At 43.8% G+C, this 25709-nt stretch overlaps 2 protein-coding genes across 4 annotated transcripts in view; one reads left to right on the forward strand and one right to left on the reverse strand.

Moving 5' to 3' along the window:
• Positions 1 to 5470: 5470 nt before the first annotated feature.
• Positions 5471 to 19141, reverse strand: Six4 (SIX homeobox 4). 3 transcript variants are annotated; one of them, NM_001106739.2, is made up of 5 exons: positions 19078 to 19141; positions 18797 to 18871; positions 18057 to 18610; positions 14627 to 15315; positions 5471 to 10068 (listed from the first exon to the last, which is right to left on the reverse strand). In NM_001106739.2, exons 1-5 carry the CDS (start codon positions 19078 to 19080, stop codon positions 9272 to 9274), a joined length of 2118 nt encoding a protein of 705 aa, NP_001100209.1. In that variant the 5' UTR covers positions 19081 to 19141; the 3' UTR covers positions 5471 to 9271. The 3 variants fall into 3 exon arrangements, with proteins under 3 accessions (NP_001100209.1, NP_001401849.1, NP_001401848.1); NM_001414920.1 differs by having other exon boundaries at positions 18057 to 18871; NM_001414919.1 differs by having other exon boundaries at positions 18057 to 19141.
• Mnat1 (MNAT1 component of CDK activating kinase) overlaps positions 17835 to 25709 on the forward strand; it is a 156033-nt gene continuing 148158 nt past the window's right edge. The window contains exon 1 of the mRNA XM_063261569.1: positions 17835 to 17963. The gene's annotated coding sequence lies outside the window, so the exon portion shown is untranslated. The remainder of the gene's footprint in view (positions 17964 to 25709) is intronic.

The raw sequence follows: 25709 nt of genomic DNA on the forward strand, positions 1-25709 counted from the left end.
CCTGGGTTTTGTCCCTATCACTTAATAAAACTGGCTGTTGTCATGTGTACATGCACCTAAAAGAGTACCAGAAGAGGGAAGCATCATCCTTAGCTAGCCTGGGCTACATAAAATCCTGTTTCAAAAGTAATTTTAAAATTTGGAGTGCTGAAATGGTGGTTCAATAGGTAAGGCCCTTGTCATACAAAAGTGAGGACCAGAGTTCTGATCCCCAGTATTCACAGTGTCCCATTGTAATCTCAGCTATCCAAAGGCAGAGACAGGAGATCCCCAGAGCAGAATACCTGAATCAGCGGTCCTAATCAATCTCTAATCAAATGATAGACCCAGCCTCAATATATAAGATGAGGGCTGATGAAGAAAGACACTTAACATCAACTTCTAGCCTCCACATTCCTATGCACACATGTATACATGAGAAAGAGAGAGCACGCACATGCACACACATACATGAGAACATGCATATATACACACAAACATAACACATAGATATACATATTTAAAAACATTGGTTTTTAGCTGAACATGCTAGCACACGTACTTGGGAGGGAGAGGCAGGAAGCATGAATTGGAGATTAGCCTAGGCTATTATATTTAGTGTTAGCCTAGGCTATTATATTGGAGGTTAGCCTAGGCTATTATATTGAGGGTTAGCCTAGGCTATTTTATTGAGGCCTAATCACAGAAAGTGGAGGGAAGGCTAGGGCTATAGCTCAGTGGCAGAGAGCTTCTATAAATAAGTCCTGGTCTTGATCTTTAGCAATGAAAGACAGACAGACAGACAGGCAGGCAGGCAGGCAGACAGACAGGCAGGCAGGCAAGGATAAAGCCGGGCATGCTGTAATCTTATTTTAAAGAAAAGTCAGATGTGGTGGTTCATGAATATTTTTCATCCCAGTTCTCAGGAGGCAGAGGCTGGACTGCCCTACATAGAGAATTGGAGGCCAACTAGGGCCACATAGTGAGACCCTGTCCAAAAAAAGAGGACAATTATTATTACTATTATTTTTATTCTCCAACTTTCTTTTAAAAACCTTTATTATATGTGTGTGTTGGCCCAAAATAGTCTCTAATTTTCAATCAAAATAACCCTTTTTTTGTTGTTTAATAGTGGGGGAATTCAACCTAATTAAGCCTTCATACTGCTAAGGAAGTAGGTGGTTGAGGCCCAGCAAGATGATGCTGCTGGTAAAGGCACTTGTCATGGTGACCTGATGACTTGAGATCTAGTTCCTGAACCACAGGGGCAGGAGAGGAGGGACTCCTGCAAGGGGTGTGTGTGTGTGTGTGTGTGTGTGTGTGTGTGTGTGTGTGTGAACTATTTTGAGAGAGAGGAGGGAGCAGGAGGAAGGAATCAAAGAGCCCTTGTTTTCCTATAGCTGGTTTTATGCTTTAATTATTGTTAGTGACTGATCTTTTCAGCACAGGACTCTTAAGAGACTTTGCTGGGCTCTGGTGTGGGAGAAACTACTTTGTTGTTTTCAGAGGACCCACAAGGTTAGCTTTGCTGCTTGGCCCCTGATCCCCAGTAAGAGGTGGGGCACGGCGTAAAGGAGGAAAACAAAGAGTGACATTCTCTGCTCCCCCACTTACCCGTCCGTCCGTCCGTCCTTTTATTCTCACCCGGAGTCCAAGGCAGTACTAACAAAGGGGGGTTGATCAGAGTGAAGGTCCCCTGAGATGGAGTGCTGGCTCGTCATTCCTTAAACTGCTGAGTGTCAACACCAGAGGGTCACTTATCCTGGCAGCAGTGTGGTGACAGAGGGAAGAAACCACCCCTCCCCACCCGCACCACAAATCAGGGAAAGGTAGATACAGGGAAGGAAGAAGATGAGTTAAAATTAAACCTACTTTGCCTGTAATACCGTGAATACCGCATCCCAAGGAGACACTGGCCGTTAGCCTTATAGCAATTAATCTAATTACTTTACTGTTTAAAATATTTAGGTTTTTTTTTGTATGTGCCTCTGTTTATTCTTGAGTGTACATATGCGTGTCACATACATGCAGGAACCCATGGAGGTCAGAAGAGAACATCAAATCCTCTGTAGCTAAACCCCCACATGAGTGCTGGGAACTGAACCCAGGTCCTCTGGAAGAACAGTCTAGTCTCACCACTGAGCCATCTCTCCAGTCCCCAGCTGCTTTCTTTTAGATTTGCTGTCCTTGATCATTGGACACTTGGAATCCTGTTTGACTGCCTTAATTCTGTGTTGTGTGTTTTATTAAACCTTTACATGCATATGCTTTATTTATCTATATCTAGATCTACATCTAGATCTAGAGATCTTCAAAGTGCATAGATCTCAAGCAATCTCAAAATAGTGATCTCTACTTAGCACAAAACAACGGAGCAGAGCGGCGAACTGATGTTGAGACGTCCTAGGAGAATTGTGATTTACAGTTCCTGACGCACGCCTCCTCATTTCCTCCATTGTCTCTCACAGATCCTGTAGACCTTTGCCCAGTTCACCTACAAGTCGTCTGGGCAAAACAGTTTTAGAAACTGTACCTATACCTACGTATAAACAGCTCTTCTGAATGCCAGGGCTATTTTGAGAGGTTGCCCTAGGATGGCCCAGTGAGACTTTTGTTTGTTTGTTTCTTTTGCTAATGCTGTTCCTGTTTGCCAAACTTGGAAGTAAGTGGAGGAAAAAAAAATCTCTGGATCAGTAAGGAAAACAATTACCATAAAAACCATCCACTAATGCTGGAAGACTCCAAGAACCACTCCCAGACACTCTCCCTAAATGTATTGATTGGCTTTTGAGCTTTAAACGCTGATAAGGCTGGGGATGTGTCTCAGTGGATTTGGCACTCGCTTAGCGTATGAAAAGTACAATTCCCAGGACTGGGAAAAAATGGGCATATTTTAACTATGGTTCTCTAATCCATGGTAGTAAAACATCTTTAAAGATGATGGAAATGCAGGCATAGCTTAGTTTTAGAATGCTTTCCTGTTAGGTATCATGTACCTAAACCTTTGGTTCAGTCTCTACAAAATAGAAAGGAGAAGAAAAGAAGACACAAATCTCTGTCCAATTTCAGAAAAGACCCCTTTGTCATTCTTTGTAGGAGAGAGGGGTGAAGCAAGACTTCTGGGGGAAACAAGACATTCGTCGGTTCTTGAAATGAATCAGATATGTAAAGAATTGTGTATGTAAAGAATCTGGCGTTTCTGGGAAACACTCATGTGGAACTGGGACATTAAGTGGAAACTTAAGGGTTTGTTTTTTGTTTTTTTGGTTTTTTTTGGAAAGTCAGTTGTGTTGGATGGTGGTTTGTTGGGGCAAACACGTGAATGAGTGTTTTCTTGAAGCAGACACAGGTGAAAGGCTAATGCAGACTCGTGTAGGAACTAAAGCAGACATTGGTGAAAGGATGTTTTGTTAAACAAGCATGAGAAAGGATACGTGATGAAGGATTTTTCACTAAGCACACACATATCTTGATCTGTCTTCTATTGTGTAGTTGAGCTGCATTTGTTGGGACTCCATAGAGAGAAATGCACCAAAAGACTTGTGGTGGTGTGTTACAGTTTCTTGTTATTTTCGCAGACTCCAGCTGATAGACAGACAGGTCAGCTAAGACAGATAGATACACATGCTGAGGCAAGACATGTGCTAAGACAAGATGTGGTGAGGCAAATTCTGAATGTGCCATCTCCAGGTAGTTGTAAAATATGGCCAAAGTAAGGAACAGATACTGGGAGACCAGATAGAATGGGCTGTAGTAATTCAGTAAGGAACTGATAACCCTGAAAATAATTGGGGGTGGGGGTAGCAAGGGAGAAGAAATTAACTCGAGGGTCTGGAAAAAGGCAGACGTGGGGCCTGGGAGCACTTGTCTAGCGTGTGCTAAAAGCTTGGGTCAATCCCCAGCACTGAAACATAACAAGCTTGGGGAGACGATGGTTTAACCTTCGCAGGTAGGGTTAAGGGATGAGGATGTTCTGCAGATGTTCAATTAGGAATCAGAATCCTCCAGTCTTATTTCAAGGGGGCAGAGTAGCCTTGGCTTGCTGCCATGGACTCCTCAGAGGACGACCTAGTCTGGAGATCTTTGTGGCCGAATGACCCTCCCTGCTGTTCCAAGGCTCCTGATCTGTTTTCTGTCGGACAACTCAGCACAGTGTGGCAATGGTTTCCCAGCTCCTGCCTTTTGTCCTCTCTGAGTTCATTTTCCAGAGTAGCCACACTGACCTTTTTAAAGTGCAAATCACTATCCTTGCACCAGTGTCTTATCAGACTCAAATCCGAAGTATCTGGTACTGACCCCCCAGCTCCACAACGGATGTTGCCCCTGCTTAACTCTCCATGTGGCCCCATCTATGTCTAAAGTTAACCTTGAAATTGAGACCCGCTTCTCTTTCAGGGACTTTAAATCTGCTGTCTGTCCCTTGCCTTGGCATACTTTTCTGAATCATATTATTTAAACATTGGTGCTGAAATAGTACTTGTTCAAACCTTTCTGGTCCAGTGTGTCTTGGGCCCAACAACTCCCCACTGGCAATTTCGTTACTCTTTGCTACTATTTGATGGCACTGACTTCTACATGAGTGTGTCTTATTTATGTGCTATCAAGGTATCTCATGGGAGACTGGAAAAGCAGGATGGAAATCAGGGAGCCAAAGGCTTCCGGCTCCTGTTGAATTTTACCAGATTAGCTAGCTTTGGAGGAGCCCCAAACAAGGTTTAAACAAGGCAACTACCTTTCAAATATTTTACAATACTTGTTTGGTTAAGAAGTTACGAAATGTAATTACTTCGTTTTGTGCTTTACTGGTTTGACTTCTACAGAGAACACTGCCAATTGAGTTGAATGGCAAGAATGTGTCTAGACAGTCCACTTGACACTAACTTGATGGCTTTAACTAGATTCATAAAAGAACTGTACCATTGATTCCCCATCTGGTTGTTAAACATCTCCTGTGGTGGGGTGGTAGAATGGAACTCAGACTTTATGTAATTATAAAATTAGGACCAAACTAGATTAACACTTAATCATCACTACTCAACAGAATGCAGATCTGGCCAATTTCTTTATCCGCCTGGGGAATAATCACAATTTGGTTAACAGCAGTGCCCTTGGGAATGGCAACAGAACTTAGATTTTACTAAGTCAGCACTAAAAAGGTCTTTGGCACTTTCCATGTGATCCTGTATGTGCCATGTTCCACATCCAGCTCTTGGGAGAGAAAAATAAATAAGGCATATTGCCGGTCTTTAGCCCTGAGTAGATAGTACAGCTAAGTGAGTTACGTAATTCTCTACAAAGGACAACACAGATTATTTTCCTAAAATCACTCCAATTGGCCTTCTGCGTATTTTCCAGTTGAAATATTTGCATTTTCTCAGTCTTTTCTCTTCTAGGCAAACATAACACCATTTCCTGTTTCTTTGTCTAATGAAATGGGTCACTCTTATTTTAAAGAACAGCATTGCCCAAATAATCTTTCTTCAACACAAAGTATGTATAAATATAAAGTTTATTTAGCATAGTGTTTAGAAAAATAAGTTCACATCATTTCAGAAAACAAATAAAACACTTAAATTGTCCAGGCCTAACCCCCATTACAGTACAACATACATACTTTAGATCTCTTTGGTTGGGTAATTAAACACAGAAATGTTCTGGGACATGCTGTGTGCTGTCGCCTAACAGTGCAGTAGAGGCTGTTTCCCACCCCATGTCATACATTCTGTATAGTTTCTCTTCATGTAAGGCACAGTAAAACCATATTGAGTATACAACTGATTGCCTCTGAACATACAGTACATGCAACAAAATGATACATTTTTTTTTGAGAAACCCTGAAAGTCAAAAGAGTCACATGCGATATAATTTGAATTAATAAAAACGTGGTAACATCTAATGAAATTGAAATGTCTCGATTAGACACAAAATAAACATTAGGTTCTATCATCCAAGTTTTAGGAAGACTTTGAAATGGCTCTTGTAAAACATAACTACTTTCCCTACAGATTTCCTGAATTATTTTTATGAGATGATCTGTCAAAAACATTTTAGAGGATGAAGGACTCGAGTTTATGTACTAATGTCCACATATTGAGGATGCAGCAGGATAGCCTGCCATACATGCCCAATAATTCCAGCTTTAACATGCAGAACAACAAGGGTACATACAGAGAGTTAAGGGCATTGTGCAATTCAACTATGGATTTAAAAAAAAAAAACAGAAACAGAAAAAAACCTATGGCTACAACATCTACTTGCCTTTCACAACACAAGAAAGGCTCCAGAACACGTATTAAGTCTTCACTATGAATCTACATGAGATATTTATGCAGTACAACACAGGTACTTGCTTGTTTTTTTTTGGGGGGGGGATCTTCTTTGAATGCTAAGCTGTCCTCTCTATTAGATGTAACTAAGAGCTGAATGCCAATTCTGGCTACAGAGTGCATAGATAAGCTGGCACCAGAAAATCTCACAGCCAGCAGCAGGGGTTGGGTTTAAAGGGAGTTATTGACCTCTAGTCTGATTCCTCCTCAGGAATCGCTAGAGGGTCCTTTGCAGCATCTTCAAGCATTGGTTTATGTAAGACAGATATTCTGCCACATAAACTCCAAGGGCTCTGAGGCTGGGCCTTGGTGTTGGGGGAGGGGGGAGTCATTTGCAATTCTGTGCAAGGAGATCACAGGGTTTATCGGATTCCATCCACACAGACACGGGCTGCATATCAACTGGCCCTTATTCTACTGAAAGAAGAGAAAAGAACACTAAGTTCTTCTAATGTGCACTGATTCCTACCTGGTGGGTTATATAGCTACCTGGGGTGTTTGTAGGGCTAGAAGCTCATCATGTCGGAATATGAATACATTTCCTAGGTAAGTACTTAGTTTTGTGCTATCTTTTCTTTCTCATAGGGAGAAAAAGAGGAAGAACTCGGAATAAAAGAGATACTTTTGTCAGTTGTGTGGAAGTTTTCCATCACACACACACACACACACACACACACACACACACCCACACACCTTATATAACGTTTTGACTTTCCCACTTCCCTTACCAGACAGGTATTTTAAAATAATGACCTCTTGATACCTGCAGCTATCTAGTGAAAAAATATCATTTTTATGTAAACTATACTACAAAACCATGAAGCTAATCACATTAATATGATCAGTACATAACTGGGAGGGAGATGGGGGCAGCCGAGCTGTGTAAGTAGTGTCAGAGTGGAAAACCACACTGAAGCAACCGGCTATGTGAAAAAAAATAAAAGCTCCCAAAACAAACAGCCTCTGGCCCAAATTTCGTATTTCAGCATTTGAGGGACATTCAGTAATTTCACAAAAATGGGATCTAGAATCTTTACCAAAATGATGGGCACAGAATTCTGCATAGGGCTCTTTATCTTGACTGAAAGTTCCCTTTATAGTAGCAATAAATGCTAAAGTGAGCCTTATTTGAGAAGCTCAGCCGATGAGTATGTTAGCTAGAAACCGAGCAGTCCCTCCCAACATCTTAAGGAAAGCAAGGTGTGGCACTGTCTTTTTCAGCTTAACAACTGAAACGTCACCTTAGAAAAGATTGCCTTCTTACTTTCTGAAATCAGAGATGCCTGGACTAACGGCACGAAGCCATTGCATTGTTATATTGTGGATGCAGAGTCCCGCTAAAACTTTTAAACTCAGCTCACAACGTTATCATACAAGAGACTTTTCCACAGAAACCTGAAGGGTTTACTTGATTAAATAGGACAGGCAACAGTCATGTGTTACCGTATACCAACCAAATTCAAAACAGTAGGAATGAAGCTTCAATTGGACAGATTTTGATTAGTACAATTTACATATATTTTGTTTACTTTAAAATGGTTGTTTTCAAGTTGGGCAGTGGAATCCCAGCACTTGGGGGGCAGAGGCAGGTGGATCTCTGTGAATTCAAGGCCAGCCTGGTCTAGAAAGTGAGTTCCAGGACAGTCAGTAACAGTTTCTCTGTTAAACTGAGAAACTCTTTCTCAAAAAAACCTAAAACCAAAACAGAACAAAAAGGATTGTTTTCATAGCCTGAAGAATTGCTGTTTCATGGTCTTCTATAATTTTTTACTTTCATTGTGATGAGAAGCATCAACAATATCTGTCATCCACTTGCAGGAGAAACCTTACACATGATATTTAGTGAAGCAGATGTCCTGTATAAAGGAGTTCTGTGTGGTAAACTGAACCCTGTTTGACGGCACAAAAGAACCATCAACACTCCTGTTGACGCTTCTGTACCTTACTAGTAATAAAAAGGCCACAAGGTAAAAAGGCACATAGGAGTCTATATAAAACAGATTTAAAGGAATCAAAGTTGCCAAAGTAAGACGGTTGTGAGGAGAAGTAGCCAAGTTCCAGTACTGGGGGTCAACAGTTACTGTTTCAGTGTTGACGTTGACCTTAATAGACTCTTGATAACAATTACAAAAAACAAAAAAGCAAAACCTCGTTTGGAAACAAAGATGTCCTATTCCTGCTCAAACAATAAATATAAATTAAACAGTAAGAAGACAGCCTTCCTTTCAGTTCACAGAGCCTGAAGAGAGACATACACGGTATAAATAAAAACTTACTGTACTTAACTCAGATCTTGCTTACAGACCTGGATTTACATTCGTACCGGATTGTAGTGGCGTTTCAGACTTTCTCTGCCACATTTGACCATTAGCAATCACATCTGGAAACACGTAGAGACTTAAAACCAAGCCTTTCCCCCAAAATGCTGAAAACGACCAATGTGTGTATGCACACACCAACACACACACATATACGCTACATAATTTGAAAAATATACCCTTACGATAGTCTAGAGTGCCGTTGCTTCTTAACCATCTCAATGCCCATGGAGTAAAAGTAAACAAACAAAAACCAACTGCATAGCTTCCAACAGCCTGGAGCGGTTAATTTTCTAAGTGAGGTGTATACGTTTTAAATTTGAAATACCATCACGTTCCGTCTCGCCCTTAAGATTTATAACTGCTGACTAAATGATAGATGATGGTTTGATGCATTCATTTGTTGCCTTGTCCCTATCTGTTTCAAAGCGAGCACGATGGGACCAGAAAGGCTTCAGCAATGCAGTTCCACTCCTGTATATTTAACTATGCTCGCCATGCAGCTCAACCCAAACGCACTTGCTCGCAGAAGTACAGTGTTTTCCTCTAAATGAGTAGAAGCGCCCCATCTTCGGGGCTTCACAAAGAAAATGATTTGCTCCTGTTATAGCAGAGAAGGGGTGGGGGGATGTGTGGAGTGAATCAGGCTTATAAGTCTTGCATATCTTCATCCAACTGGACAGTTTGGAGCTTGGCCAGCTCTTTTTTGTCCGTTCCCAGGTCTTCACAGCCGGGTTCAACCATGCCGTCCAGGACGTACTTGGATTTCGAGTCCAACATCATTAAGTTGTTTGTTGTTTTGTTCTCAGAATTTTGTAAGAAGTTCTCTTTCAGGTTAGCGACTGATTGCAGAACCAAGCGCTGTTCTCTTACAAAATCCTGGTGGACTGCTGGCGAGGCGTGGCTCACCTGCTCTTCGGCTGTGGGAACTATCTCACCCAGGGCAGCCTGGGTCATCGGGACGGACAATAGGTCTGGACCAGGAATAAGGGAACAGTTCTGAAGGGTTGCGTAGTTAGTGTTGCTGACAGATGTCACAGTACATTTGCTTGCCACAGGTGCAGACACTGGCTGGCTCTCAGCAAGGTCGGGGTTTAGCTCAGCGGGATTTAGTAGTGTAGAGGGGGTTAGGGAAAAACCGTGGGCGGCGGACACATTAACCAACGAAGAGGTCAGAGGATGGAGGCCACTCCCAGAGAGATTTTCCGAAGACAGGTTTGCATTTACTTGTGCGTTGTGATTGACAGGCATCAACTGAGAAAAGACTAGGCCTCTTTCTAAGCCTTCCTGTTTTACAGCTCCTACAGTCTGGCCTGAATTAGGTACAGTGTATACCACTGCACTGGGGGTAAGAGGGCTCAGGAAAAGTTTACCATGCTGGACTGTGGCCGACTCACTTGTAAATGTGCTTCCATCCGAAGTGCTTGGAGTCACCGAAAGATGACCTAGGAGGAAAAGTGCCAATTAGCATTGATGAAAATGATACAGAAAGAAAACAAACACATAGTCACCCCTTTAGCACACATGACTTTCCTCAGGTATAGTATTTATGGAGAGGTGACACTTAAATAAGAAACTTAGTCCAGCATCAGCCCAGTAAACTGCAGAGTCCCAGGCTCAGAACTCAGACTAGCTTTCCCTATATATACTCTGTATTTCTTTTGCAGTGCTGGGGACTGAACTCAGAGCTTTCTCCATGCTGGGTAAAGGTTCTGCCATTGAGCTACATTTTATCCATATTTGTTAACCTCCCATGTTATTGTAAGGACCACCTGCACGGTGCAAGCCTTGGGTTCACGGCTCAGCATCACCAAAGATGAAAACAAACAAATAAACAAAAATACAAGCCAACCGATCAAAACAAAAATACAAACCAACCAATCAAAACAAGCGAGGGATGAAAGCTGAGGCAGGGGGTTGGGGATTTAGCTCAGTGGTAGAGCGCTTGCCTAGCAGGCCCAAGGCCCTGGGTTCGGTCCCCAGCTCCGAAAAAAAGAAAAGGGGGAAAAAAAGAAAAAGAAAAAGAAAAAGGAAAAGAAAAAGAAAAAAGAAAGCTGAGTCAGGGAGACTGATTTTGAGGCCAGTCTGGGCTACATAGTAAGACCTTATCTCAAGGGAAAAGAAAAAAGGAGAGGAAATCTTGTTCAAGCTCTGCTGTCTGCCAAGTTTCTGGCTCTGACTTACCATCTCTTAGTTGCTAGTAGTCACTAACTCTACCAGTTAGAATGAGAGAACACAAATACAAGACCAAATATTTCCGTTAGGACTGCTCAGGTACTGACATAAAATCTAAATGAAAACGGTCGAAAAATACCACATAAAATGAGCTTCTCTGGAACTTACAAGTTAACGACATCAACCTGTACAGACAAGTCTCAGACTTCCACCGAACAACCAATAAAGCAGTCTCAAGTCAACAAAACCCTCCAGGTTTTTTTTCCCTCTCCCTCATTTGTTGTGCTAAATCTAAATTTTCGGTGTTGTGGTGATGGGAGAAGTGAATGGTAACCCTGAGGTGCTCTTTTTTAAATGCAGAAGAACATAAAGAACTACAATTAGCGCCTCTGTCAAAGGGGTGCGTGTTTTGCGGGCCCCACTTCAATGGTGTGTGGAGACTAGAGGAAAAAGTATAAGCAGAAAATAGATGTTTAAATGAGAAACTTGGGACAATGAAGACCCTCGAGTCTCCATCAAATAAAACCCGCTTTGAGTCTTTACAAGGGAAAGGGAGATGGTAGTCAGATGCCTCAGGTCCCCAAATATTACCAGAGATACAAAGATGAATTTAAGGAGCTTTCTGGGGGAGAATTAATATGGGGCACTTATCTACCCTGCTCTTCAATTAGTTAGAGGTCTAGTCAACTCCTTTACAAGTGCAGAAAATTAAGTAATTCACTCAATGTTTCCCTTCTTGAATTATTAGAGAAGCTGTGATGACAGTGCTCCCTATGTAAAGAAGTCCTCAGAGCCATTGACGTCTTCCAACATCTTTAAGCAATTTATGCAAATAAAAGAATGTCTACCCATGGGAAACCAAAAGAAGAAACACTGTATTTGAACTCCTTTAAAAATGTTAACTACTAGTACATAATAAGTATTAGCAGTTATCATGGAAAGACTGTTAGGAAAAAACACTTCTGTACATGTTTGAATCGTTCTTTAACTTAAGTTTTTTTTTTTCAGGTCATGTACATGAACAGACTGCCCCTATTTTAAACCTTTGGTATTAAGTGTGGTTTAGAAGTCTTATAGGCTTCAAAATTGTAGGAGGAAAAAGCCACAATTAATCTTTACTTTGCTTTTTGTGTTTCTGAAGCTGTTTACTAGCAGACATAGCTACAAAAATGATTATTTTTGATAGAATCATAAGTAACAACATATGCAACATTTCCCCAACTGCTATCAAACAGAAGTAAAATAACATACTCTGAACATGGGGAACCACTAACTTATATAAATGAAGGGGAAAACAGATATATTCCAAAAGATGATTTTTGATTTTTGTTTTCTTTTTCAGTATTGGGAATTGGCCCCAAGGCTTCAGACATAAAACATGATTTTGTTATCGTTTTAAGCCAGAGTCTATCTATTTAGCCCTGACTGTCATAGAACTCACTATGTAGACCAGGCTGATCTCAAACACACAGAGATCTGCCTGCCTCTGCCTCCCAAGGTAGGATGAAAGACGTGAACCACCATGCCTGGCTAAAACAGGATTTTAAGTACAGCTGCAACCAAGTTACAAATTAATCAGTACAAAAACTGAACAGAAAGAACTAAGCTGCAAAGTATAACTTTACAATGATGCTAAAGAAAAAACAAACTAACAAAGCTCCAAGTCCTGATTGTAAAATGAACAAAGACATCAGCAGTTTTCCTCATAACTTCCCATGTAACTTTTTCCTATGGGAAAGAAAGGACTATGTTTCTATACATTTTAAAGAATGTCCAGTGTAAGTTTGATTTGATTTGGTTTGGTACTTTTTTTTTGGAGATGGACTCCAACTATGTAAGCTGCTTTAGCTTGAATGGAGCTCTATGTAACTAGGGAGCTCAGACAAGCCTAACCCCAATTTCCAGCCTCAGTCTTCCCAAGTGTTAGGGTTATAGATAGGCATTTACCACCACACCTGTCTTAGCATTTTAAAAAATAAAGTCCAGGGGTTGGGGATTTGGCTCAGTGGTAGAGCGCTTGCCTAGCAAGCGCGAGGCCCTGGGTTCAGTCCCCAGCTCCGAAAAAAAGAAATAAAATAAAATAAAATAAAGTCAAATTTCCAAAACGCTTTACAGCAAACTGTAATACACAGCTACTACAAAGGAGTTGCCTCCTGGAACTATCTGGTTAAACTTATACCAGAGAGTCAAAGCGTTTGGAGCCCTGTCATTTGATCTTAGCTATTTTAACTGGCAATGCTATTCTTATTCTTGATAAATATCCCATTTAAAAACTAACTATGGTCGTGCAGTGGTGGCTCATGACTTTAATCCCAGCACTTGGAGGCAGAGGTAGGCAGATCTCTGAGCCTGAGACCAGTCTGGTCTACAGAATCAGGTCTAGGACAGCCGGGGATAGCCTGTTTTGAAAAACTGAAAGGACAGGTTGGGGATTTAGCTCAGTGGTAGAGCGCTTGCCTAGCAAACGCAAGGCCCTGGGTTCGGTCCCCAGCTCCGAAAAAAAGATAAAAAAGAAAAAAAAAAAAAAAAAAAAAAAAAAAACGAAAAACTGAAAGGAAAAAAAAAAGTGGAAAACAATAAGCCCCTCCTCCACCCCCCCACCCCCCAGGCAATCTGCGCTATTAAAGTGATAACAGGTTTCTTGAGTTCAGATGAGAAACAGTTTGCATTTCTCCTCTGCTAACTTACATACTATCTGTGCAACTTTGTTGTCTCCAAAGTGCTACAAACTGCCTGGAAATTTTCATAAAGAGGGAAAGTGGGCTAGAGCCTTAAATGATTTGGCTTTCTCTGGGGTGTTTGTCTTTTGTCCTAAATTGGAGTGTGACTTAGGTTAACTCTTACATAATCTGGAGCAATCAACAGCTAAAGAGTGTCCTACAGGACCACGGTGGCTCACTGTCTCTTTCTCTCAAGAGAGACAAATACACAGAATGCAATACAACTGTTTTTCACTAATGCCTCTAACGGGCGAAGTAGGCTACAGAATTGAGACTTAAAAAATGTCCATGTTGCAAGTTGACCTTTGGTAAAAATCTGGGCTTTCAGCCTTGCCTACAGGAGAGATAGTAGGATCACCATCTCCCACCCTCAGAGCTAGAGGCCGCTCAGCTTTCTGTGCCCAATTCTAACTGTTCCTACTTCAACACAGAGAAAACTGACAAGCGATACAGATTTGATTCACATTCCTGAGGGACTGATGTGCCAGCCTCAGGCTTATTTCCTTTCTCTAACAGACTGCTCTTAGGAAAGCCACAAACACACAATGACACAATTGTTTTCACAAATATAAACCCACACAGCTGAGAAATGAACACACATCTAGAGCGACAGAAAAGCACGTGTTCTTCTCCATTTCTTTTAGATCTCAGTGTTAATTATAGGAAGAACACGATGCAAGAAAGAATAGATTCTATCTTTTAGTTTAAAACATTTTCTGGTCAAATAAATAACTGCTCGACTAATTTTATGTTCCTAGCAATTTGATTAATTTTTAATTTTAAAATGACAAGTACTGGGTTATTTTATAAGCACTGATTGACTTACCATTGTCCTATAATTGTAGAGTTGGCATGGTCTGCTATAAACTGTACTTTTCCATTCTGTTTGGGGGAGATAAAACTCCATTCCCCAGGACGTAAGAAAATCAGGCAAGCTGGATAGTATTTAGGTACTGGGAACCACAACAAGGCTATTCTAATTGTGTAAGCCAACGATGTATCTGGACAATAACATGAATCTATATAGCTTCCACTAAACCTATCATTTAAAAAAGCAACTCACCAACATGTGCCCTGGTGCATTATTGGTACCCATTGAGGCTTTTACCTTGTGAAGCTGATACTGAGACAGGAGGCAGCTGCAGTGGAGAGAATCCAATGCTCCCATTAAGGAACTGGCCATTTGCTCCAGAATTAGGGATCTGGACAATGCCATACTGGTTAATTTGCACTGGTGTAGTAAAAGTCACTACAGAGCCGCCATCCTGGGAGGCCACTGTCTGAACGCCTTCTCTTTTCACTTCAGTACAGGGTATCAGCCCTGGGAATGACACAGGGGCACTAGGGCTGTAGGAGGTGGTGGCTGCTGAGTTCACAGCAGAACTCTGGAGGACTTTGAATTCTTTCACATCCTGTGAGGTAGATCCCAGGATGTCTGTCATGGCTATGCCATTGCCCACAGTGTTTGAAGACATTTTGGGTGGGTTCAGTGACACTGTCTGTGTATTTCCCACATTCAGTCCATTAAGGATAACTCCATTGTGTCCCTGAATAAAAGAATTGCCATTAAGGAAGACGGGTGAAGTACTTGCGGGTACCAAGCTTCCATTCAGCAAAACTCCAGACGAGCTTAATGATATCTTAGCATTTCCAATTTGTTGCATATATACTGGCTCCATGTGGCTAGAAAGGCTGAGGTTGGTGACGCCATCAGATGCGCCTGAAAGTGGATGAGGAGACAAATCCTCATGTCCCTTGCTGGATTCGTCTTCAGTGCTGGGGTTGCCATCTGATTCGCTGTTCAGGGGGAGGAGAAGACATTTTGAAGATCAAGGGATTGACAATCGACATAGTTTGTAAAACATCCTTCAAACCCATTAAAGGCAATAAATAGCTAGGCAAAGCACAATAGAATTAATTACCTGCTGGCCCTGTTGAAACTATGAGGTTTTAAGCAAATTCTACCCACCCAGACCATGAGAAGATGCATTTGGATCCCTTTAAAAAAAAAAAAAGTCAGAGAAAGACCAGAAGGTTGGACAATGTAAAATTCAACCGAAAGCATTTAATACTGTGTTTTCATTCTTATAGCAATCATGTGCTACTCCAACTATTAAAAGGACTGCTACCTCTGCCACAGAAACAAGTTGTTCAATGTTAACGTGTCGTTTTGCTTTTTAGGAGAGCCATCTCAGATTCGAGTTCTTTTGAAGGTAGATGACTTGCCAAAGGAGCAGGAGGTGGGAGGTGTTTTATTTGCCAGATAGGTAACAAGAGACCATTCCTCACCTGTTCCCAAACTTCTATTTCACCAGAGAGACAACTCTCACTCAATAGTGGTTTGCCCTTGTAGGAAAAAGACACTTGCAACTCTCGATATGCACAGTTGCCTTTGAATCCAAAGGAAGCCATAGGGGCCTATTACACAGGCACCATCCAGTGCTCTGGTGAGGTGGGAGGGACAAGGTGGGCATCACTCAGTGGCCTTGTAACTATCAGACTCCTTCCCTGAATCTTCAGTCCTTCTATTCCAGGATCCTGGACATAAGGGAAATACCAAGTTCAGGTCAGGGAGGAATGGTGGCAGTTTTCCTCATTTGGTTTGAATCTGGGCGGGGCAGGACAGAAGCAGTTTGGAAGCCTGGTGCGACTCGGTCCAGCTGAGGATCCAACATCCCAGTGTGGTCGGTTTCCTTTCAAGCTGAGGGGAGGGGATTACCCAGGCTTTGGGCTTTGGGGCCAGGAGCGCAGAAAGCGCTTTGATTTACGAGCTGAAGCAGAGCAGCCGTCGCCATTGGTAAGGGTGACTCACCAGGGGTGCGGGTGGGAGGTAGATCCGGAGAGGGGCCTATACTAGGCAACTGGGCTCGGGGTTGAGGGTATGGAGTTAATGGGGAGGAGGATGAAGTAGCTCCGTGTGTGTGTGTGTGTGTGTGTGTGTGTGTGTGTGTGTGTGTGTGTGTGTGTGTGTTTGTGTGTGTGAATTGGGCCGGCTCCATAGCAAAGGACAGCTGGCCTGCATGTGCCACCGGCTTCAGACCCAGTGCCTAGGAGATTCCTTCAGCAGAGCACTCCGGGGTAGTTAGGGTCGCCTAACCAGTGCTCCTTCTCTGGGTCGCCCCCACTCTCAAAACTGAGGGAGATTGCTTGCGGGTCGCCGGGCGTGTTTTGTTTATGGTTACCGGCAACCAGGGTCCGGGCTGCACAGTGCGCCTCTCTCCCCGCCTCGGGTGATCTTTGGGCCTCAGGGCTCCACCCGGACGCAGGGCAAAGTAGTGAGGGCGGGTTCTGGAATGCGCAGGGTGATCACCTTCACCTGGCCCAGGCTGGCTGGCTCCATGGCTCCCGGGTTCCTTCCAAGGGCAGAACATTTGAACTGCATTTAGATTCTCTTCTCTCCGATCCCCGTGGGAATGGGCCATCAACCTTCTTCTCCTTACTTTACCCGTATAACAACAGCAGCAGCAGTAGCAACAACAACACGTACACTCACACACACCTAAACACTCACATACAGCCGAGGGTCTGACTCAAGTGGACACAAAAGAGATGAAGGGGAAAAAAAATCTGCATTTTATACGAAAGAAAAGGAAAACACAATAAAGTTCAAACCAGAAAGTGTGTGTGTGTGTGTGTGTGTGTGTGTGTGTGTGTGAAAGAGGACTGAGTGGATAGCTCCTCTACTTCTTTCCTGCTGCCCACCTTATGCCAGCGTGTCCCCTAGTCCCAATTGTCCGGTCAGTAGGGGTTCAGGATGTGTTAGGGGGTCCAAGAAACTGTCCTTCAGTCTTGCCACCTCTGAGGCACTGTAACCCGATCCGAAGTTGTTCAGAATCAGGTTTCAAAACACCGCAGAGATGAGCAGCACCCACACCCCACGCTGCCCAAGCAGCGATGGGAACCGCGGCGGGCAGAGTGAATGATTAGCTCTGTCATATTAAAGCCTCGACGTCCCCAGACCCCATCTGAGTCACTACTCTTCATTAACGCTCCCTTTTTCCTTCCAGAGCGCCCCCGGTGACCTCCAGGGCAAGCCTGGGGCTCAGTCGACCCCTGAGTACCCTGGAGCGTGTGCGCACTCTAGGCTCTGGGTGACCGGGTGGAGGAAGAGACCCTGGCTCGCGCCGGCAGCCCCTGCGGGCCCCGAGCCGCGGTGAGAGCAGCCTTGTCGGCGTGCACACACACTCCCTAAAAGAACCAAGGCGAGAGTGGCAACTTCAAAGGCAGCAGGATGGGGGTGGGAAGCCGGGCAGCAGTGACCAGCCGAGGTGGGGGCGGGGACTGGCCCTAGGAGGGCGACCAGAAACTTCTGGGGGCAGGAGGGGGAGGGTTTGGAGGGAGGATCCCCCGCCCGCCCGTTGCCACCGGCGTCTTCCCCCCTCCCCGTAGGGAAGCGAGGTGGGGGGCGGGGAGAGGTGGGCAGCCGGACCAGGCTGGTGGGGAAGGTAAGCGCCATGTTTTCGAGCGCTTGGAGGAAAAGAAAGCTGGGAAGGGGTGGGGGGGAGGAAGGGGGAGGAGGAAGGAAAGTTGGCGCTCACCTTTTGGACTGGGTCTCGGAGGGGTTTCGGTCGCGCTGCCGCCGGTTCTTGAACCAGTTGCTGACCTGGGTGAGGGAGAGGCCAGTGATCTTGGCCAGGTGCCGCTTCTCGGCGGGCGAGGGGTAGCGATTCTGCTTGTAGAGCTCCTTAAGCGCGTTGCGCGACTTCTCCTTGAAACAATACACCGTCTCCTCGCCGTCCCAGATGGTGCGGGGCAAGGGGAATTTCCTGCGCAGCCGGTACTTGTCCACGGCGCCCAGCGGCCGGCCGCGCGCTCGCTCGGCCTCGGTGTAGCGCGCCTTGTACCAGAGCTGCTGCAGCAGCGGATGGTTGGCCGACTCGAAGCTGTGGCTCTCGAGGATGCTGTACAACTCAGGGTAGATGCCCTGGTGGAAGGCCACGAGCGCTCGCGCCTTCAGCAGGCTCTCGTTGCCACGTAGCAGGTCGCTCTGGGGCAGGGACCAAAGGAACCGGGCCAGGCGGTCCAGGTTGCCCCCCTGCTGCAACGCCTCGCACACGCAGGCGACATGGTCCGGCGAGAAGGCCAGCGGGGGCTGCGCGGTGGCTGCGTGCTGGTGCCTGCCCAGAAGTTCCGAGTGGAGTTGTACCTGATCTGCCGCTCCGGCCGCCGCTGCCCCTTCCTCCCGGCTTACCCTGGAGGCAGCCGCGGCGTCCCCCGGCTCCAGGGGGAAAGGAGCTGGAGCCGGGGGGCTCAGCCCAGCCGCCGCGCCCCCCGCCACTTCTCGGTGCGCCTCCTGTCCTTCCGAGGCGCTTTCCATCCCATTCTCCTGCTTGATGTCCGCCGCACTTGCAATCTGCCCGGTGGGGGAGGAAGAGGACATTTTTTGTTGTTTATTTTCCTCCCTCCCTCACTCCCTCGCACTCTTTTCCTCTTTCTTTCCCCCTCTCTTACTCCTCCTTCTTCGTCTCCCTCCCCCTCCCCCCTCCGGAAAGCCCACTCCCTCCCTCCCGGTTTCGGCTGGATCTGGCCGATCAGGTTTCCCCCAGGCCACGCAGTCACCATTAAGATAGCTGCTAGAGCAAAGTAGTGTAAACGGATAGCTGCTTTCTGCCGTTCCCCCAACGTGACTCCTCCGGTTGCTGCATACTATATGGCACTGGCCGCCCGGCCGGCCCGGTCGCGCCACCCCATTGGCTATTTCGCATTCAGTGGGAGGAGGAGACACCGTTTCTATCCCTGTCGATCACCCGCCTTCCACTCCACCCCTTGCCTTTCCCTCTCTCCCTGACCCCCAGGCACCTTTACCTGCCGGAAAACACCGACATTCTTTTCTGGCCAAGCTCCTGAATGGGCAGTTATCTAGTGTGGCCTGAAAACTGGACAGCTCTTTCAAAGAAAGGCCCAGTGATTCCCAAGGGAATACTAATCGCGTGACCTTAAGGTCTGGACAGCTAAATTTTTAACAAAGAGACCACCCTCAGTAGGTAGATGACAGAACTTCAGAGACTAATTCCGAAGCTTCCCAGCACCTCCCTCCTCTCCTCCCCCACTAAGGGATGTCTTTATTAAGGATGTGTATTCAAAAGGGTCATGAACAACACTAAGAAATGATAGTAGTGAAAATACCAGAGGAGAAGAACTGCTCGGAAAACCTTGAAATGACAAAAGCAAGAAGCATTAAAAAAAAAAAAGTCAACAGAAACCCTGAGATGAATTTAATTCAAACAAACATATAGAAAATAAAACTGGATATTTCTAAGGGATAAGTAGTATAGAAGAGAGTTAAATTATAATGGTCTAGGAACTCAAGTCTACTTACCATAGTAGAAACACTCAAAATCTGGACACCAATAGCACTACCCCCTACACACGCAGTGCGGTGCTAGGATGGATAAATAGTTTCTCTTTGAAGGTGATAAATAGGTATGCTGACTGGATCAGCAGCCTTTGCCGTCCAGAGACAAATGGAAGATTGGTCTCCAGGTTTGAGGCTAAAGTGTGGAGGTGCAATGTGGCTGTCTTCAGTGGGCTTCTTTCCTTCATGGTGTGCATGGGGTCTTAGAGCTCAGAAGGTATTGATGAGCCTGTCTCTGTGGTTACCGTAGGTCAGTTGGGTTTGTCTGTGGGTGCTCCTCAAAATCTAACAGCTAAATGCCCCCCCACTCCCCACCAACCTTTACTTCAGGGTGTCCTTGTATCGTCTCTGCTTCCCAGTCAGTTATAACCGCCTATCCCAGCATGTTGGTTCGGGTCACCTGCTGTCACTTCAATCTGGTGATGTTTGCTTCTTCCTTTCTTTCTTTCTTTTTTCTTTCTTTCTTTCTCTCTTTTTGCTACCACTTTATTGTTGGTTAGCTGAGATATTTGATACAGAACCTAACTGTTCTCCATTAAAATATTTATTTTGTGTGTGTGCACATACATGCAAGACCACACATGCCAGCCATGACCCGTGTGTGGAGGTCAGAGGACAACTCTTGAGAGTCGGCTCTCTGATTTTGATTTTCTTCTTCCACGGTATTGGTGCTGAGGATTGATTGTAAGTGGCATCTTTGGCAGATTTAAAATCGATAATCATAGGCAATACCTTTTCTTCCTCCTCCTTGAAAACATGCAGATAGCTATCAATCAGGATAATATTTGAGTTTAAAACTTCCTTGCTTTAAAAAAATTTTTTCTTGCACTTAACCATATACTTTTATTTTAGGATAATTTTGATTTGCTGATAAATCATAAAAATAGTAAAGAGAGCTCCTACTTACCCTTCACATATTTGTCCCTAATCCTGACACCTTATAGCAAGCAGTACATTTGTATGAGCTGATAACATTGGCATATTATGCACCATAATTAATTCATTATAGACTCTATTATTAGGAGTTCATTCATTTTTCTACGACTTTCTGTTTTTCACTCCAATCTGTGTGGCCATTCTGCATTTGGTTCTCTGAATTTTATTTATCAGAGCAAAGTAGACAAGAAGTAGTGTGGTTTCATGGAAAAGATACATATTTAAGGTTCAGCTATCTAGGCTTGGGTTCAGTCCCAGTTCTGCCATTTACTTGAGTATAAAAAAGTAGAAAAGACCACTGTACAGACTAAATAGAACAAAAAGAACTTGATACATAATTAATCTTCTGCAAAAAAAATTGTTATCTTCCTATTGACAATGCAAAGAAGGAGACCTTTCAGTTCTATATACCTACTTTAAAATTCCTTTGGCCAGGTTATGGGGTCATAGGAGTTAACTTTAAAATTATTATCAATCAAGTACATTGCATGACTTAGAAAAGAACATAACTGGCTTTTGATCATTGGCTCTGTATATTGTCTCTAGGGTACTAAGTCTATCAGGGTCTATGTAAACGTCAGTGGCTCTGTCAGGTCTGCAATAGTGTGTCTGTGGAAACAATGGACCATGGGGCTGGAGGATCCAATTGAGAGGAAATTGATGGAGTCCTTCTACAGATTCGAATTTTGTGAATTTATACACCAGTTGCAGGTATTTCTAGGACCAGATATCTTAGTCTTGTGGCGCTTGGGCAGGGTGAGATTCAGAGCATGTCCTGCCAGAATTCCTAGTAGACTCAAACACGGTCAGCAGCACTGGAGGGGAACTGTGTTTTGTGTGGAGTTTATCTTGGAGCACAGGTTACACCCAATGGTGTTTGAGTTGCTTCTGTTTCACTCCTCTGCTAGGTCGGGACTAATGGAGTCTGTTGCGCTGGCAGGCAGTGTCATGCTGGGTTGTGATCTTGAGGAGTGGCGGCTGAGATGGTGGGATGGGAAGAGTGGAAGGAAAATCAGATCCTCGCTTCTAAAAGCAAGCAGATGATTTTGCCATTTTAGTGTCTTGAAGAAAATCTGGTTCAGTACAGCATGTTATGTTGAAGTTCATGTGATTTTTTTTCTGCTTATTAACCAAGAAGGCAAATTTCTTTTCCTTCCTTCCTTCCTTCCTTCCTTCCTTCCTTCCTTCCTTCCTTTCACTTCCTTTTCCTTTCCCCTTTCCTTATTTCTCTTTTGAGACAGTGTTTATCCATGTTCTGGAACAAACTCTGTAGACCAGGTTGTCCTTGAGGTCATCATACAAATCTGCCTTTCTCTGCCTCCCAAGTGTGGGATTAAAGGTATGCCACCACTGCCTGACTTCAGAATTCTTTAAACTTAAAAATATGTTGTTGTTGCTGTCAACTACTATTATTGTGTGTCCATGTATATATGTACTACATACAGATCATGGAAGGGGAGTCAAAGGACATTTCTGTGGAATTGGCTAGCAGCTCTCTCTTTCTACTTATACATGGGTTCCATGATTGGACTTTACTGCAGGGCTATTTCTCCAGCCCCTGAATGGACATTTCCATTTCCAAGTTGACACTTTGGCTGTCTGAAGATAACTGGCTTCTTGGTAGGCTCTTTCTTTCTCAGAGAGTTACTGTAGGCTGGTCCTAACGTCACCCCTCTCCACTGCTACTTAATGAAGGTGGTTGGTAAGTAGTGAGCATTTACAAAGGGTCACTCACTTCTTCATCACTTTCTGAGTCCTGCCTAAGCATAAAGAATAGAACATTAGGAACAAAAGGATAGAGGCATGAATCTATGGGGTCTCGGTCTTTCTAGGAGGTTGAATTCTTGTGGGAGAGAGAAGACATATCTATAAAGGAACACAGTCTAAGGGAAGAGCATGGTAAGGACTCATTCTAATGTGGTGGGGAGTAGGATGTGGATTTTGAGTTGAGTCTTTGAAGGTTGAGAAATTTGAGAGGACAGTGGCTCATCAGAGGCAAAGGGAACAGAACGGGAAGTACATGGAGCCATGATTATTTGATGTTTTTCTGAAAGTAAACAAGCAATTCAATATGGAACAGAGGTTTTTATATAAGTGGGTAGTTGGAGAGTGGTTAAAAGACCACTCTCATTGATGTAGGAGGACTGATTCAAAATCATAGGCCAGTTCAGGTCACTTAGCAAGATCTGGCTTAAAAATAAACTTTTAAATATTTACTTTGTTGTCATGTGTAGTAGTAGATCATCACGGCCAATGTCAATTGGTCTAGAATAAGTACTTACCCTAAGCAAAACAATCAGAACATTTTTTAAAAAGGTTTTCTATTTATGCTAGAAAAATCAAGACATATATGTGTGCTCATAAGATGTTGGTGACCAAATTATCTGCCTGTAGTATAGTGGTCAACAGGAAGGAGGTAGATGGTAACCCTTGAGTCACATAGGTAACAGTATAGAAAAGAAATACAGACAGAAAAATGACTGATTGTAAGGTTTTAGTGCTCTATCTTTTCATGATGGTATAGATTTCCCTAAAAGTCCTAAACGTATTGAATTAGCTAAAGCAAAAAGGATTACCTGCTGAATTACTTACTGAATTATGGTTGTTACTTTTCTCGCTACACTGACAAGACATCAGGCACAAATAAGGAGAGGAAGGTTTTGTTGTTAGCTTTTATTTATTTGTTCATTTGTTTATTTATTTATTTTTTGGCTCTCAGTTATAGAGGGCTCAGTCCATGGTCAATTGGCTATGTGTCTGGACCTGGAACCAGATGGTCCATAATGTTGCTCCCCTCCAACCCACCAGGGATTCACTTCCCCCAACATGGCTTCACCACCTAAAGTTTCCAGAACCTCTCAAAATGTCTCTATAAGCTAGAGACTAAGCATTCATCATGAGAGCTTTCCTAGGGTATTTTATATTCAAACATTAAAGCTAATAGTTACCAAACAATGTGAAGGTCAGAAATGGAACTGATAGACTAAGACCTGCCATTCTATTTTAGTTACCTCTGCCTTTCATGTTTAGTTTTCAAAGGAGCTTTTCTTAGAAGGTAAGTTCCATGGCTCTCAATAGTTCCCAGTTAATTTGGTCATCCTCATCAAAACCAAAGAGGATCTGATACTGCCAATTTGAAACACTGTAGGGTGATTCTCTGATTAGCTCAAGTGTTTTAGTCAACCTTTCCTTTAGAGGACCTGCGTTCTACTGGACAGGCTCATTATGCTGTGCCACTGGGAGTGTTTCCTTCACTTGAATTGGGGAGAGATGTTATCTCTAGCAAAGGGACAAAGTAGCAGGTTCTGCCCCTGCAGGAAAGAAAAACCTGATTAGCCTATAGCCCTGGGGCAAGGAGGAAAGTTTACATTAAAAAACACTGCCCTAGGAGGTAGACTCATTGCTAGTTTGGGCCAGCAGATTTTGCAAGAGTAAGAATGTACTTAATTGGTTCAGGTAGCTATCTTCCCAAAGGCAGGAAGCTTGATAGGTTTATTGTTGTTTTTGTTCTTTCTTTTCCTGCACAGATGGAGTTTCTACTTGAATCAGAAGTCTGGAACTCTCAATACCTTTTTCTCAAAGCTCTATCAGTGATAATGGTGTACATCTCAGAGCTTCTGTTTTGTACAAGGCAGTGCTGTGAGTCCACTGGATAAGCCTGTTATAAAGTTTAGCCGCCGCCGCCTCCTCCTCCTCCTCCTCCTCCTCCTCCTCCTCCTCCTCCTCCTCCTCCTCCTCCTCCTCCTCCTCCTCTTCCTCCTTCTCCTCCTCCTCCTCCTCCTCTTCCTCCTCTTCCTCCTCTTCCTCCTCCTCCTCCTCTTCCTCTCCTCCTCCTCTTCCTCCTCCTCTCCTCCTCCTCTTCCTCTCCTCCTCTTCCTCCTCCTCTTCCTCTTCTTCTTCTCCTCCCCCCCCTCCTCCTCTTCCTCCATCATCATCATCATCATCATCATCATCATCATCATCATCATTTTTGTTTTTCTGAGACAGGGTTTCTCTGTGTAGCTCTGGCTGTCTTGGAACCCACTCTGTAGACCAGGCTGGCCTCAAACTCAGAGACCTACCTAATCACCAGAGTGCTGGGATTAAGGTGTGGACCACTACTGGCAATCTTCAATTTCATCATTATAATAAACCTGTTATAATGTGTAAAGGAAACGGAGGTTAGGGCTAAAAAAAAAAATTGGCTCAAGTACAGTTATATGCTTTGAAAGAAAGTCATGCTTCTCTTATTAAAACACTTTTTTTAAAACACTTTCTTTTTGATGTTACTGTTAATATTATTACTATGAGTGAAGAGACAAAAGATATGTCAAGCATTTGTTAAGCATTTTCATTCAGACTGTACAAGTATTATTTTAATTTATTGTTGGGAAAACCAGTGCTTCGATCACTGTGTAAGTAGTAAGATGGGACACTGTTATTTCTACCCAGTTTTCTTAGTGCTATGGCTCAGATGCAGAAACACCATTTTCTACTGCATGAAGCTCTCGGAGGGAGCACAGTGTATCTGACAGGGTTTCAAGCCAGTTGTTGTCACTGGGCTTCTCCAATAGCAGTTGCCTGCATGGCACGTGGGAGAGTTTCTAGCAGTTTCCTCCTGTGTTTCTTAGTGTTTTCTTCTCTTTGATCTTAAGGCTCGAGGGAGAAAGAAGAGCAATTCTCTCTAAAGTGTGGCTAGGAGTTCTCTTTTTCAAAGACAGTTCTGGTGTCAACCAGCAATACTGTTAGCTGAGTGGATGGCATCGTAACATAGTATTGACTAAATTGTCTGTCCATCTTTCTTTCTGGGCTCAGGGAACATACTTATTCACCAGAAGCTTTCTGCTCTTTTAAAATGTAAAGAACCTAAAGTTACCTTTATTTTTGTAGAGTTTCACATTTTTTTCCCTCCCCTGAGTTT

Source organism: Rattus norvegicus, chromosome 6 (assembly GCF_036323735.1).
Source record: "Rattus norvegicus strain BN/NHsdMcwi chromosome 6, GRCr8, whole genome shotgun sequence".
Classification (NCBI taxonomy): Eukaryota; Metazoa; Chordata; class Mammalia; order Rodentia; family Muridae; genus Rattus; species Rattus norvegicus.